This window comes from Artibeus jamaicensis, unplaced genomic scaffold (genome assembly GCF_021234435.1).
Source record: "Artibeus jamaicensis isolate MK-2021 breed Jamaican fruit bat unplaced genomic scaffold, CSHL_Jam_final scaffold_916, whole genome shotgun sequence".
Taxonomy (NCBI): domain Eukaryota; kingdom Metazoa; phylum Chordata; class Mammalia; order Chiroptera; family Phyllostomidae; genus Artibeus; species Artibeus jamaicensis.
In genome coordinates this window covers 29,017,827-29,033,440 of record NW_026522059.1, presented here as the reverse complement: position 1 = coordinate 29,033,440, position 15,614 = coordinate 29,017,827, and the positions used below count along the sequence as shown (strand labels likewise).

Sequence of the window (15,614 nt, the reverse complement as noted above, 5' to 3'; positions counted from 1 at the left end):
TAAAATGTTTTCTTGGAAACGAAAGGTCAGCTGCCCAGGTTTGGAGCTTGCCTTGAGTGGTCCGATGGGTGTGGTTTGAAGGCTGTTTCTTTTCCCTCTTAGATAAGGAGAAAGTTAGACAGCTGCTTCTGGAGGGCGTGCCTGTGGAGTGTGCGCACAGCTTCATGTGGAGCCACGCCGTCCGTGAGAGTGTCACGGAGAACAGAATCTCGGAGCAGGTAATAACGGCGTGAGGGTCATTGCCAAAGTCGTGACGGCGAGCTGAAAGTCATCGCTCGAGAGAACACAGAAGTTACTTCATCCTTCATAGGATCCCACAGACTGACTTTTATTTTCCAACAGTTTGCTGCCCCCTCACTTACGATGTACGCTGTGGTGTTATTTCTTGTACTTAGAAAGGAACCATCTCCTAGAGAAAGTTAACACAAAGGCTTTTTTTAGAAATGATAACCTTATGGTTTGAATACATGTTTTTCTATAGTTGTTTTTCTTAAGTGTTCTCTGTCTTTATCAGTTTATTGGTTCTTGATTTCACAGTGATTGCGCTCCTGCTAGTGCCAGGTATTGCATTAGATGATGGGGTAGATGACTGTTCGATGTGGTCAAGGACGTACGGGGTACAAAGGAAGCCCAAAGAAGGGACACTGTAGAAATTAGGGAAAGCTCCCTGGGTGGAGGAGCTGGTATTTGAGGTGACTCTCAGGTGGGGCGTTGGAATTAACTGGAGTGTTCGGGACCAGGGGCCACGGCTGCAGTAGAGAAGGGATGGCTGGCAGTGAGCGTGTGCAAGGGCCTAGGCCGAACGCTGGATGACGCGTTCAGGAATCTTGACGTAGATCAGTAGCTTGGAGTCGGGGGAAGCAGAAGGTGAAACTAGCTGCCAGAGCACGGAAGGCCTTGAGGCATTTTAAGGATCTGGACCAAAGATGTGGGGCGGGCACCATGGAAGGTGTCAAGCCAAGCTGCTGATCACATTTCTCTCCAGCAGCCAGTGGGGGGTGGATGAGACGAGGGGTGGGGTTCTGGGGGGAGGAGCTGGAGAGAGGACTTGTGGTTGGGTGGCCTTACAAGAGACCCTGGAAAGAGTCCATAATGTAGGACCTGGTGGGGCCTGAACTGTGGCAGTGTGGCCGGAGTCCCAGGGCTGGGGCTTCATACACATTCCTGGAGGGAAAAATCGAGGAGACTCAGTGGTTGACTGGAAGGCAGGTGGAGAGAAAGGAGGCTTGTGGGTTAGCTCCTGACGGTCTAGTTTGGGTCGAGGAGCTCAGTTAAAAGAGAGCTAAAGCCAGGTCTCACTAGCCACAGCTGTACCTGCAGATTCCAGGAGAGCAGTTGGCACATAACAGACGTGCTCGGTATCTATTTGAAAGAATAGCAAATGTTTGAATGGATGCCTGAAGAAGGGAGTGAACTGTGAGAGTCGTGGCGTCTCTCAGCCAAGGCGGGGATACAGGAGGAGAGCGAATGCGGCAGGGAGGATGAGTTTAATCTCGGGCAAACTGAGTTTGGGCAGTCCCGGGAGCAGATGTCCAGGAGACAGGTTTTGATCCCAGGAGGAAAAGTCAGGGCGAAAGCCACAGATCATTGGAATTTCTAATGTGTAGTTGGTTGTGGAAACAAAAATGAGACTCAGGACTTGGCCGTGGCTCAAGGGCTTCCCTGAGGAAGCAGTTAGACAGCAGCCTGTTGGCAGTTCGTGGGTACTTTTCCTAATCGAGGGGTAGCCTCCCCCCGTCCCTGTTCATCTCTCTTCACAGCTGTCAAGAAAAGCCTGGAAGAGTGTTATCTGCTCCCTGCAGTCCATTTGGCCAATAATTTATAGCATCTTGTATTTTCAATCCTTAAGACTGGGTGAGAAATTTTATCAAGAGCCAGAGTAGTTTTCCACTTGCGTTCCTGGAGAAGCTGTTAATTGTACTTTTTTTACTTCACGACAAATCATAACAAAATAAATGTAGGGATAGAATATCGAGGTAGAAGACTAATCCTGATATAAGAAATTAGTGGAATGGATGTATATCTTACAACTTTGAATCTTCTAGTATGTTCTTGCCCAAATTTAAGATAATTTGACGTTTTTCTACCAAAGTACTTGTAGAGAGGAAAATTTTATAGGACGGATACCTTGTACTTTAAAAGAGTTCAATTTACGTATTGAGAACACTTCTTTCCTTGCTTTTTTAAAGGAACATGTAACTTTCTAAAGCTGCTTCTAGGGAGACCCAGTAGAATCTCCTAGAAGGCTAGGGTTGTTTGTCTTGAATTATTTTCTTCCACTTTAGGACTTAAACCGGAAGAGAAGTGAGTTGCTGGTGCCTGGGTCACAGCTTGTTTTAGGTCCCCACGAGTCCAAGATTCCTGTACTTTTGCTTCAGCAGCCGGGCAGAGTGGCTGGAGATGACCGGAGAGGCTGGGGAAGTGGCTGGGACGTCCTGCTCCCGAAGGGCTGGGGCATGGCTTTCTGGATTTCGTTCGTAAGTTACTTTTTGATTCCGACTAAGAGTTGCAAGGTTTTAAATACATTCCTAGTAAACACCACGTGCTGAAAATGTTCCAGACTTTGTGCACAACCTAGAAATCCAGTGCAGCTGTTCTGCCCTCTCAGCTACACGCAGCGTAAAGACACTTTGAAAGTCGCTGGAGCCAGGGTTTTATTTAGTAAGAGTTGTGCTGACATATTGTGAGGTTTTGAGATTTTAAGAGTGGCCTGATTTTTTGAATACTAGTGGCAACAAAATACCGACTTTTATTTTTTTACTTGAAGACATTTAATTTTTATAGATGTATAGAATACATTTTTAAGTGCTGACCATGTCCTTTTGTTTATTAACTAAACAATTTTATTAAAATGTGTGTGTGTGTTTTCTGGTTAAACACCACTTTGAGCTAGAGAGTAGAAAAGACCTGTGAGATTGTTAGAGCCTTGCAGGTAATTAGATGATGCCTAGTGTGAGGGACAGTTGCTTGGGAGTGGGAATATTTTAAAATGATTCTGATTTTTAACATATGAAATATTGGAAGCATAGAAAAAACAATAGACACTGATACAGTGAACCACCAGCTGGAGAAATAAGACATCACAGACTCACTGGAAGCACCTGTGACCCTCTCCGACTCTGTGTCCCTCCCTCCTCCTGAGACAGTCGCCGTCCTGGTTTGGGTGCTTATCGCTGCCATGCACATGTTTGCAGCTCTGTAAAGTACGGGTGTGCCCCGAACAGAGTAACTGTATTTGACGTGTTCCTCCACGTTACATACCTCACTGTATGTATGGATGCTGTTGCAGCTCGAGGTGTGTCCTCAACATTGAGATTTCTCCATGTTGCTCCATGCTCCGTCTCGTTCATTTTTTATGTTGCGTGGTAGCTCATGACAGGGTTTTCCCACAATTTACTTTCCCACTCTCTTTTGGATGGGCATTTAGGTCGTTTCTCATTTCCCCCATACAGGCAGTTAAGCGATTTCGTAAGGACAGGACCTCTTTGACATTTCTTCCAGATCTATCGAGGTGCCAGAGCGGGGGGATTAAAGGAGGCTAGAGTGCATGCTCAGTACAGAGGGTCACCTGACATCCCAGGTGATTTCCCAGACTGCTCTGCCGGGCTTCTGTTTGCTGAAGAACAAGCCAACAATCTTCTTGAAAAGTACAAAAGGTAAGCAACTGGCTCCTAGTTTGGTAACGTCTTAAGAGGAAGAGAAGTGCTTACGTTGGTTCACAGTGTCTGGGATGGCTTCGGTAACTCTTACTATGGAAGGTAGAGTTTTCATAGGCATTTTCCTTGAGTTCAGCGTTACCGAGACAGAATTCAGTTGGGAGATTGCCGTGTAGCTGGCTTTACAGGACTGTGCAGGTCACAGACCCTTTCCTTGGTCATCTGCTGATGTGGTAATGGCAGACACCTAAACCGGGGACATGGATTTCAGGTGCTTATTAGTAGCTTCCCCCTCCCAACCCTGCCCCCTCAAAGTGGAAATCTGAGTTATGGAGGTAATGCGTATGAAATTTTAATGAAACTATGGAAACATAAAACACTATAAACTGGTGTTTTTCATGCACTCAGAGAGATAAACACTGTCTTTGCATTTTACGGTCTCTCTGTCTAGACTTTCTTATTTCAGGGGGGCGTGGACAGTGAGGGGCTTTATTTCCTTTATACTGTGAAGTACGCACTAACATTGGAAACCTGAGTTTCCTGCGTGACCGGAGGCTCCCAGAAACCCAGAAACTCTGCTCGCTGTGGCATCTGCAGCCTCTAGCCAGTGCCTGGCGCACAGTGGGCCATCGTAACTGTCCCTTGCTGACTGATGAGTGAATGAAGAATTGAATGGTGTAGCTCCTCGACTGTGAGTTCCACGATGGTGCTTTCCTCTTCGCTGCAGCAGCCACATGGACGGGCAGTGGCTGGCTCCCAACTGTCGAAGGAAGGCCGGGTGAATGAATGAATGCCTGAGTGAGTGGATGGAGCACACTCTGGGGCGCTAGCTTGTGAGCTCTCAGCGGCCGTGAATTACTTGTCCTGTGCCTCCTGTAACAGGTAGCTGAGGGCCTCTGTTGCCTGTTAAAGAATAATTGGCAATAGTATTTATTTCTTACCCTTTAGACTTCTTTATGCATACAAATTTATCAAAGATACAAAATTTTTAAACAGAATATTGTATATACTATTTTGCAATTTGCTTTTTTAAACTTAATGCTATGTAATATTTAAAACCAAGTATTGGTGAACTTTTTCTGGAAAGGGCCAGATCCTAAATGTTTTTGGTTTTGTGGGCCCTTTAGTTTCCGTGGCAACCGCTTGGCCCAGCCTTTTGATGCAAAAGAGGCCACAGGAGACCCCTAAGTGACTGAGCGGGGCTATGTTCTAGTCTCACGTGTGGACACTCAAATGTGAACTCCATATATAATTCTCTTGTGCCATAAAGTATTATCCTTTCATTTGTTTCCAACTGTTTAAAAACATAACAACCATCCTCAGCTCATGGGTCACAGAAAGCCGACTGAGGGCCGGGTCTAGCCTGTGAGTGCCGTTGGCCCGCCCTTGCTCAGATAGGACTGAACGGCTGCCCAGGACTCCGGGGTGGAGGTAGCACAGTTTATCAGTGGCTTTCGGTAAGTTCTGGTTTTTCGCCATGTGCTTCTGTGAATAGCCCGTCCATATGCATCTTTACATTATTTCAAGCCTGTTGTATGTCAGACACCTTTCCAAGCACTGGGGCTGTAGCAGGAGAAGGCAGGCAAAGTCTGTTTTTGCCCTCCTTGGGCTTACTTTTCATTACAATAGTGTCAGTGTGCAGTATTGGTTTCGGGGGCACAGCATTTATGTACCTAACCAAGCGATCACATGGTGAGTCCGATACCCGCCAGTCCCGGGGCGGAGCTTCGCGGCATTTCTGACTGTGTCCCCCATGCCGTGCATTCTGTCCTGTGACTGGCAGTTTGTGTATCCTGGGCCCCTTCCCCTTCTTCCCCCTTCCCCCTGCCCTTTTCCTCCGTCAGCCGTCATCTGTTCTCTGTCCGTGTGTTTCCCTTTTGTTTGTTTACTTGTTTTTCTCTCTAGATTCCACATCTAAGTGAGAGCATACATTTTTTGTCCTTCTCTGTCTTGTTTCGCTCAGCATAGTGCCTTGCAGGTCCATCTCTGTTGTTACAGATGCAGATGGTGAGATTTCATTTTTTATAGTCGAGTAATCCATTGCATGTACCACAACTTCTTCATTCATTCTTCTGTTGATGGACACTTAGGTTGTTTCCATATCTTGGCTCTTGTAAATAACGCTGCAGTGAACATAGGGGTGCATATATCTTTTTTTTTTAATTTTAGAAAGAGGGGAAGGGAGGGAGAAAGGGTGAGAAACATCAGTGTGTAGTTGCCTCTCACATGGTCCTCACTAGGGACCCGGCCCGCAACCCTGGCATGTACCCTGACTTGGAATAGAACTGGTGACCCTTTGGTTCTCAGCCAGCGCTCAATCCACTGAGCCACACCAGCCAGGGCGTGAACACATGTTGAGGTAGGTGTTGACTCTGGCAGAGAGACTCGGTAGTACTCTCCTGGCTTTGACTGTTTTCTCAGTGAGAAAAGAGGGGAGGTTATAAGCTAGGAATAGGAAAAGGGCATAGGCTGTCGGAGATCTGAGGAGAGTGGAATCAATAGAAATGGTTTTCTGGGAGAGTGGAAGACAGAACTGGCTGGAGAAATGTAAATAATCCACTTGAGTTTTGTGTTTATGGTAAGAACATTTAGGACTTGTGTGTTCTTCCCCAGCCGTGCTCTGCCAATCGGGCCTGGTGTAGGGCAGGTGGAGGTTGGAAGTAACCAGGATGGGCTTGGCCTCCTGGAGGGAGTTGAGGGTGTGTGTGAGGAAGTGACTCACGTGACCCATGTGGTCTAAGCTTATTTATCAGGGGAGAGGCGTGAGAACAGGGGCATGCAGAGAGGACGCCGCAAACGAATAGGAGGGCTCAGTGGTCGAGGAATCGTTCCAGAGGACAGGTACCTGGGCTGTAAAAACAGGAGGCCTCCCTTTGAGTGAACGACACTTGAAACAGATTTTTAAGGTGGAGCAAGCAGTAGCAATGACCAGAATGAGCTGGCGTGGGTGGTTGAGGCAGAGTGAAGACGTGGAATGAGGACCAGCATTTCTGGGAGGCCGGGGTACAAAAAGGGTGGTGTGTGCAGATGCCGAAGGCACCGAGACTGTCAGGAGTTGTGATGGAGGGGGCGGCAGCGTGGCCGTGAATGGGGCGGCCTGGGCGTCGGTAGAGGGAGAGCCCGTGGCTTGCCTGGCAGTGCGTGCTTCAGGGGAGCTGGGGTTGTGGGAGAGGGAGAGGAAAACTGGTCTGGGGGAATCTGCCCAGGCCCAGGCCCAGGAGAGTGGAGGAGAAATGGCCACTGCTTTAGAGGAACCATAGGGGAAAGAAAGCACAGACCTTAGGCAGAATCCCATAAACAAGATTGCTGGTTTCAATCCAAAAAAGTTACACACACTAAGGATTTGTGTTTGCATGTTTACTAGTGAAGTTGGACATTCTTAAGTGTATTAAAGGTCTCTGGGTGAGGCAGATGTCCTGGGACTTTTTTACCAGCCGCCCTTCTTGAGATGTGGGAACACATCGGGCCCCAGGACATGGCACGCAGTGCGCAGTAAATGGGGGAAGGGACGGCCAGGCCTGTCCCTGGGAGACCGTCAGTGTGAGGACACAGTCTGGGACTCCTGAAAGTCCCCCGGCCCCGAGCAGCCCCTGGTTCTCACTGGCTAACGGTGTTTCTCAGAGGCCCCCCCCCTCAGGCATTCCGGGAAAGGTGGACCAGTACCGCATGGTGGAGGGCGGTTCGGAGACGTCTGTCAGAATTGCAAACGCCAGTAACACTCAGCCTCAGCACCTCCCTGCCCAGGAATTTGTGCTTGCTCAGGCACAAATTTGTAGAGGCAAAAGTTTGAAAATAGCTGGAGTGTCTTGCACTAGGAAACCATCTGAATAAACGAGGGTGAGATACGCAGCCTTTTACAAAAGAATGGGGATCTCAGTGGATGGATATGCGTGATCTCCAAGATGTTATATTAAGTGAAAGAAGTTGAGTTAGGCCAAAAAGGCTGTATCTGGTATGCCACCGTTGTGTAAGAATGAGCAGAACGTGACAGGAACACGAGTGTATCTGCTTCTAGGTGCAGACGATGTCCCTGGAAGGACATGTGGGAAACTGATAGCAGTACTGCCTCTCCGGAGGGCACCCTGGCCCCCAGAGGTCAGGAGCGGGTGAGGGAGAACTTGACCCTCATCCTTCGGTGCCGTTTGAACGCAGAGCCTCATGAGTGTGCCTGGACACCACTGCACAAAGGACCGTGTTAACTCACAGTCTTGGGGAGGGGCGCCCCGGAGTCGTACGGCGGCCACGAGGGGCTGCCCCGTGGACACATTGCCTGTGGAAATAAAAATGAAGGAAATGGAAAAGCTCGGCCCGTAGAGTTGGCTGTTTCTCGTTGTTCTGTTTCTTAGAAAACTTTGTATGTTTGTTTTTGTTTTATAGTATAATGGCCGTAATTATTTTAGTTGTCCAATCCTAAATTATTCACAATTGCTCTCCCCTTCGTTTCTCATTAGACGCCCTCCCGCCAAACGGCCCAACTACGTGAAGCTGGGCACCCTGGCGCCTTTCTGCTGTCCCTGGGACCCGTTAACTCGAGACTGGGAATCAAGAGTCCAGGCCCAGGAGGGCTCACCTTCCCCACCGAGAGGCGAGGAGAGCGACCTGGGAGGAGACGAGGTGCCTTGCATCCCCACGCCTGAAAACACCCGTCAGGTGCCTGACAAAGCGGGCAAGTCGCGGCCCGACGCCAGGGAGCCCGAAGGAGGAATGGACGCAGAGTGTCCAGCCCAGGCAGGGCCCGCGGGGCTGCCAGGCCAGGACGCCACTGGCAGCCTCCTCTGTGTTCTGAGGTACGTGCACCTGACTTCTGGACACGTTTGGGTCCACGCTTTCAACACCGACCAGGCTGCAGGATGTAAAAGTTACTGTTGTTCCTTTAGGCAAAGCCATAGCGAGTTTTTGGATGTTCCTAGAGGGCCCAGGGCAACAGCCAAGTTGCATTTGCCTCGGGGCCTGAAGCTCCCTGGCCAGAGATTTGAGGGTGTCACCAGCAGACCTAAATCAAGGCAGTTCCTTTAAACAGCGTGTTTCCTCTAGTCTTTGCTCACCAAGTGGTGCCTGCCCAAGCGTATTGTCGTAGTAAACGAAGAACCCCCGCAAGCTCGGGGCAAGTGCTGTTTGCTTTAAATCACTGAGTCAGGTTTTTTTCCCCACTCCCTGTGGATGATCTGAGTTTGTGGCCGGTCAGGTATCGGCTCATCGTGATGTTGTCCTGCAGAAGCTGCCCTGTAAAATGCCTTCGACTGTCAGTGCCGAAGCAGGCTGTTAGATTTTGCTCATCAGTTATCCTATATTCTGGGCTCTGGTTTTTCTTATTTATTTTGTACTTTGATTTTTAAAGAAGTGCTCACCCCTCTCTCCTTATACTTACTTTTTCTGCACGGTAACCCTGTAATTTCATGTCCTTTTTTACTTTTTATCTAACTCCCCTATAGTTTCTTTTCTAATGAAGACATTAGCTGTTCTTTAATCCTCTCACTGTGCTTGCAACCCTAGGTTCTGTCCCACTCACTGTCTTATTTTCCTCTGCCTTCAGCTTCTTAAGCCTCTAGTCTCTGTCACAGAATAGTAGGCACGAGAAAAGTAAAATGTGATTATAAAAATGCATCAGTGTTTATTTTTAATTAAAAAAAATTTGCACTTTTGGTCCTTTCCCACAGAGCATAAAAAATTAAATTAACTCCAGCAATGCCTAATCTTCTCATTGCTTATTCTCTCCTTGAACAATATGTCCTCCAACATGAAGGAGCAGAACATCACTGAAGCAGCTGTCAGCCTGGTGCGCGCCCAGTTGCGGGCGCCCACGGGCGGCCCCGCACGCTCCCGGCAGGGGCCAGCGGGACCTGACCCCGGCGGCCTGCCTGCCCCTCTTGGACCGCTTCCCCAGGGCCCTGGTGTGGGTCAGCCTGTCCCTGCTCGGGAAGGGCAGCCCGGAGCCGCGCACCATGATCTGCGCCCCCGCCGCGGAGGACTTCCTGCGGCTCAGCCGGGACCGGCTCTTCTGTGGGCCCCCGGAGCCCAAACACAGCGACCCCTTCAAGAGCAAGATCCGGAAACAGAAAGAGAAGACGAAAATAGAAAAGAGGCAGAACCACGGGCGTGCGGGGTCGGAGGGCCTGACGGTGGGGAGCCCTGTGGCGGGGCACCCGGCTCTGACCCTGGGCTTGTGGTCAGGCCCACTTCCCGACGTGACTGCTCACTGCTCCCGAGTTCTCCTGGGCTTCGTCACCCAGGGAGACTTCTCCATGGCCGTGGGCTGTGGAGAGGCCCTGGGGTTTGTTAGTTTGACGGGCTTGCTGGATACGCTGTGCAGGCAGCCGGCAGCGCAGAGGGGCCTGGTGCTCCTGCGGCCTCCGGCCTCTCCGCAGTATCGCTTTGCGAGGGTAGCCGTCGAGCTGTGAATGCCAGTTGACGCCCCTGCGGGGGGCACAGGTGATTGCTTCTTGCCTGGGCCACCGTCAACGAGTTTGGTTTCAGCTGTCTTTTGTTTTGAAATATGTGAAATTCCTTGGAAACAAGAATAAAAAATTATGTATTATACAAATAGATGAAATGTTTACATTGTTCCAGTAATCTCACTGATTTCCACCTTTTCAGTTCCTGCTGTAATACTTTGAAATTATTTGGCATATACAGCCACAGGCTTTTCTGTTATGATTTCTTGGCCTGTGTCATTGCTGAAAATGGTTAGAAGCTTTGTGTTTTCTCCTCCCCGCGCTTTCGTTTTATTAGAAACAAAGGGCTGGCAAGTCTTTGAAACTCGGTGGTCATGTGGTAGGCAGCAACAGTGGTTTAGTGATCGATCGTTACCGAAGAGGAAAAGACTACACGCCTGGCGTCTGTACGTGAAACACGGGCCACCGGTCCAGCGTGCTCCCTTCGGTCTGCAATCAGCGCGCCCAACGTTCCACACACAGGAGGAAATCAGGGGAAGCCTGCTGCGGCCGCTCTGCCCGCAGGCCTGGGCGTGGCGAGGGTGTGGGGGTGGGGTCGCGATGGGGGCTCCTGTTTTCATCATCCCTGTCCTTGTGGTCGTTGACCCGCACCTGGTCTGCAGAGTTTGTGTTTCTGAGCTTTTTGTTTCTGCAAAGAACTTCTCAAAGCCATAGAAAGTTTCAAAAACACTTTCTGTGAAATGTGTTAAACCGCCCCCCACCCCAGCCCCCAGAGAGATTCTGAGGTCAGACTGATTTGGAGAACGGGGCTAAACACAGTTAAGCATGTCTTTTTAAAGGACTTCTAGAGCCTTCCATGGAATAATGTATGTTGTAAATCTCCAGGAAGCGAGAGATTCTGAAAATATTTAGAAATATTTTCTAAATCTTTTTGATCTGAACTCCTTTTGCAAGGAGCACCGTGTAGGAGGACCAACGTGCTTAGGAATGAGCTTGGGGAAGTGTGGCCGTGAGGTGCGACACTCCGCTTGATGATAATGGAAGTGACAAGCTGCTTGTAAACCGTCATGCATGCCCATCATCCACCTGACTGACACCTGAGCCGTGAGAAGAGGTCTCGCCCTGCCCCTCAGAAAGGGCTGGGTCGCTGTGGCTGTTCCTCACTCGCAGAGAAGCGAGGTGACCACTTGTAGTCCCTGTGTATGTCTCATACCCTCGCTCCCTTATTTTCCTGCCATAAAGTTCTAGCAGAGCTTGAGTGGGCTTTTGTTGTTATTAAATTTAAATTGTACAGTGAGGTGTTCGTCCCTGTAAACGTGTTGGGGTTTTTGCAGGAGCAGCTGGCAGTAAACAGACACAGAAGTATCCCAGGAACTGGTGACGTGCCTGGTGTCTCCCCTCCCACCGTCTGTGCCTCTGAGCATATTTTCGTCCAGTCCAAATGGGACTGAAAAATATAACTTTGTGGCGTCTGCAAACAGTAAATTGTCACCTGACGTTCAGTTGCGAATATCACTGAGGCATTGCTTGTTTGTTTTCTAGGCTCTGAGCCCCTTCATCTATGGCCTGGCTTGCTGGGCGGGGGGCAGGTGAGTGTGCCGTGAGCCATGGAGCCTGGACCTGCGCAGCCCCTGCCTGAGGCCTGCTGCCCGCTCTGGTGGCGAGGGACAGGCCACACTCATGCCCTGCAGCGGTAGTCAGAACTGCACTAAAATGTGGACTAGCGTTTTCCAAAACGTGTTCCTGAACAAAGTGTTTCACGGCTAAGTCTGGGGACAGCTGTATGCCATCTCTGCCTATTGCCTATTCACGTTGACTGTTGGTCTAGTCGAGGCTCTGCAGACACCTGCAGGAAGGAAATTTCTTTCTCAGATGCCCTCTCCCGCTTGCTCTTTTTTTTTTTTTTTGCATAGCTACTGTCCAGAAAACATTAGTTTCATGGAATATACTGGAATGTGTGTATTTCGATCTCACTAGATGCCCGCTGAGCTACCACATCAGTACACCATGTCCCCTGTGTTCTTCTCAAGGGGGCAGAGACGGCAGAGTTCATAAAGTCAGGAAGTGTGTAATATGCAGACTCGTGAGCTCACCCCCCAGAGACCAGCTCGGCCCCTGAGTTCTGTGCGAAACAATCGATTCTTTCTGTGTGCTGATCTGCTTTGTCTTACATTACATAAGTAGTATTTTTATATTAATAATTCATACTCATCATAGAAAAATTAGAAAATGCAGATAAGTGACAATAGCAGCATAAATCACCTGGATTTTCAGCACCCAGAGGTAACTACTGTGTCTGGTCCACATCCTTCTAGGCTTGGAGATGTGTGTTGTAGTTACCTCCTAAGAAAAGCAGCATCCATCATTGCTTACCTGAAAAGCTATACAATCCATGGGCAGTGTGACTGCATGTTGCCAATTCCTCACAAAGCTTGATTAGCAGAAACCCTAATGCCCCTACTGTACGTAGGAAGCCAGCAGGCGCATCCAGAACTGCGTGTTGCATTGCTGTCTTGCCTGCTCCTCGCCCAGGGTGAGTTCTTCTCAGCCAGTGGGAGGTGAGGTGGGCAGTTGATGGCTGGATGGACTCCACAGTGGCCTTAACTGGTCCACTTGTGGCCAGCCGGTAGGAGGCCTCGGGAGCACAGAAGCCAGGCCCAGGACTGGGCCGCCTAGCAGATGATCGAAGGTCACAAAGTCTAGCAGCTGCAGGTCACCCGGAGTAGCAGTCCCGGTTACCCAGAACACGGAGGACCACAGGTGTGGTGTTTGACAGGAGTGCTGCGTGAGAACCACCTGAAGGCCCAAGCTTCCCCCCAACCTTAGGTTGGGCCCGAGCATCAGTATGTCCCAGAAGCTCCCAGGCCACCCTATGTGCGACTTGGGCTGGGCGCTGCGGCTTTAAGAAGTTTGGCTCTTTGGATGCCTTGCACCATGGGAAAGTGCGAATGAATAACAGAATGAATAACAAGGCCAGGGAAAGCGCACAACTCTTGTGCTGTTAGCAGGCCCTTCTCACAGGGTCCATTGTGAAGCTGCCAGGTGGGAATTCCAGGAGAGCCAGGTGGCGAGGGCTGAGTGGTCCAATGGGGACTTCCACCTGGGAAAGGGGCCTGGTCTTAACCTGAAAACAGCCCGCTCATGACTCGTATAACCTGACCACCTGGGAGTATAAAATGAAGTCTTTGTCCTTTGTTTTCTCTCGGGGAGTATCCTTCCAGATCAGCTATTGGCTGCACGTTGGAATCACCACTGCGGAGCTTTCTCAGCCTTGGAGCTCAGGTCAGCCCCCAGGGGTGCTGATTTAACTGAGCACCCCTGAGAGCTTCTGGATGACTTGCAGCCCAGGATGAGAATCACCATTCTAGACATTTAATATGAGCTTCCTCTGTCATTAGCCGAGAGCCCAGAAACTTCCCAGTAATGGGGAGCCCTGCAGAGCCGGAGCAGACAGAGGCTGTCTTGAGCAGGGTGTGCAGCTGTCCCTGATGGGTGTCGCTGGATGAGGTCCTGCTGGAGCTGAGCAAACAGCCACGTTTACGTGATGGCGCTTCCCTTCCCCGTCTTTGTAAAAACTAAACTTTAGCCGGGTACGGTTCTGGAGGACCCACAGTGACCACCCGCGGGCTTTCATGAAAGCACATGTTTGCAAACGTGGAGCCTTTCTATCTCGTCGCACCTTTCCCAGCCTCACTCACGGAGGGAACTCGCTGGTTGTGCGTCCCCCTGGGTTAGCCGTCCAGACACAGACTGTGGCACAGGCTGTGCTGGGCCTTCGTGGAACGTTCTCGCCCCCGGGCTCCCCACACTTTCTGCTTTCTGTCCCCTGTCATTCCAGCCTTCCGAGCTTAACTTTATGTTTCTCAGAGAGCCCACCTCCAGGCTGCGTTATTTTCTGTCACAAGTAACTTACTTCCTGAGGACATCACAATAATAATTCTTTTGTTGTTTATTGTCTACTCCGTTAGCTGTGAGCCTCCTGAAGGGGAGACTGGGTCTTATTTGGTTGCTGCTATTCCTCAGATTCTAGCATTTTGACTAATCCATAACTTGTGTTTAATATATTCTTGTGCATTAATCTGATTTGTTGGCGTTTGTATTAAACTACAAATAAATACTGTATCAGAGGACTTCCGCCAAGATGGAGACGTAGGTGGAGGAAACACCTCGCCTCTGTGCACAACCAAATCTAAGAACAACTATTTTTAACAGCAGTCACAACCAAGCCACACGGAAAATTGACAATACGGAGTCCAAAGGACAACTAGATACTCAGCTGGACCGGTACGAGGAGCGAGGCCAGGAGCGGAGCAGGTTAGCAAGAAAAAATTCCCGGGGCGGTGCGCGGTGCACGCAGGTAACCGAGGGCGTTGATCGTGAGCGAGCTGGCTGCCGGAGCGCACAGCAGGTCGGTCCGTTGGTCGCGCGCATCTACGTGCGGAGAAACCAGTGAGAAGGGAAGCCGGCTCGGAGCAGCAGGCTCGAACAATTCCGATCGGATAAACAGGCCCGGGCGAGTGGTGTGACTGGACGGGCTGGGCTAGCGGAGAGGACGGCCATTGCTCCCTCTCTGACCCCGCCCCCACACACAGCGTCACAAACCAGCGACCTGGGTCTCCCCGTCCTGGTAAACAACTAAGGCTTCCTCCGCTCACTTAACAGCACGAATAGACCAAAAATGGCTCTAGGACAACTCAGAGCCCCAGAACCGATAGACCTAAGTGATGAAGAAATAGCCAGTCTTTCAGATGCACAGTTCAAAACACTGGTTATCAGGATTCTTACAGAACTGGTTGATTTTAGTCACAAATTAGAGAAACATATGGAAGCTAAACTAAGTGAAATAAATGGTGATACAAAGGATGCCAGTAGTAATGGAAAGAAAATTGGGACTCAAATCAAGGGAGTGGACCAGAAGGAAGAAAAAAATGATCAAACAGAAAGGAATGAAGAAAAAAGAATTCAGAAAAATGAGGAGAAGCTTAGGAACCTCCAGGACATCTTTAAACGTTCCAACATCCGAATTATAGGGGTACCAGAAGGGGGAAAGGAACAGCCACAACTGGAACACTTATTTGAACAAATAATAAAGGAGAATTTCCCCAAGATGGCAAAGGAAATAGACTTCCAAGAAATCCAGGAAGCTCAGAGAGTCCCAAAGAAGTTGGACTCAAGAAGAAACACACCAAGGCACATCATAATTACATTAGCCAAGATTAAAATGAAGGAGAGAATCCTAGAAGCAGCAAGAGCTAAGGGGACAGTCACCTACAAAGGAGTTCCCATCAGACTGTCAGCTGATTTCTCAAAAGAGACCTTACAGGCAAGAAGGGGCTGGAAAGAGGTATTCCAAGTCATGAAAACCAAAGAACTACAACCAAGATTGCTCTACCCAGCAAAACTTTCATTTAGAATGGAAGGACAGATAAAGTGCTTCTCAGATAAGACCAAATTCAAGGAGTTCATCATCACCAGGCCCTTATTATATGAAATGTTAAAGGGACTTACCTAAGAAAAAGAAGATAAAAAAGATGAACAGTGAAAGGACAGCAAACTCACAGTTATT

General features: G+C 49.4%; 1 protein-coding gene across 3 annotated transcripts in view; it reads left to right on the top strand.

The window, feature by feature from the left end:
* Positions 1–10,479, top strand: part of POP1 (POP1 homolog, ribonuclease P/MRP subunit) — a 32,994-nt gene extending 22,515 nt beyond the window's left edge. Inside the window, exons 12-16 of one of the 3 annotated variants that reach the window (XM_053660939.1) lie at positions 103–218; positions 2,286–2,477; positions 3,502–3,656; positions 8,108–8,443; positions 9,400–10,479. In XM_053660939.1, the coding sequence (XP_053516914.1) occupies positions 103–218; positions 2,286–2,477; positions 3,502–3,656; positions 8,108–8,443; positions 9,400–10,054 (1,454 nt within the window). In that variant the 3' untranslated portion in view covers positions 10,055–10,479. The remainder of the gene's footprint in view (positions 1–102; positions 219–2,285; positions 2,478–3,501; positions 3,657–8,107; positions 8,444–9,399) is intronic. The other 2 variants (XM_037131122.2, XM_037131121.2) reach the window with 2 other exon arrangements.
* The last annotated feature ends 5,135 nt before the right edge of the window (positions 10,480–15,614 follow it).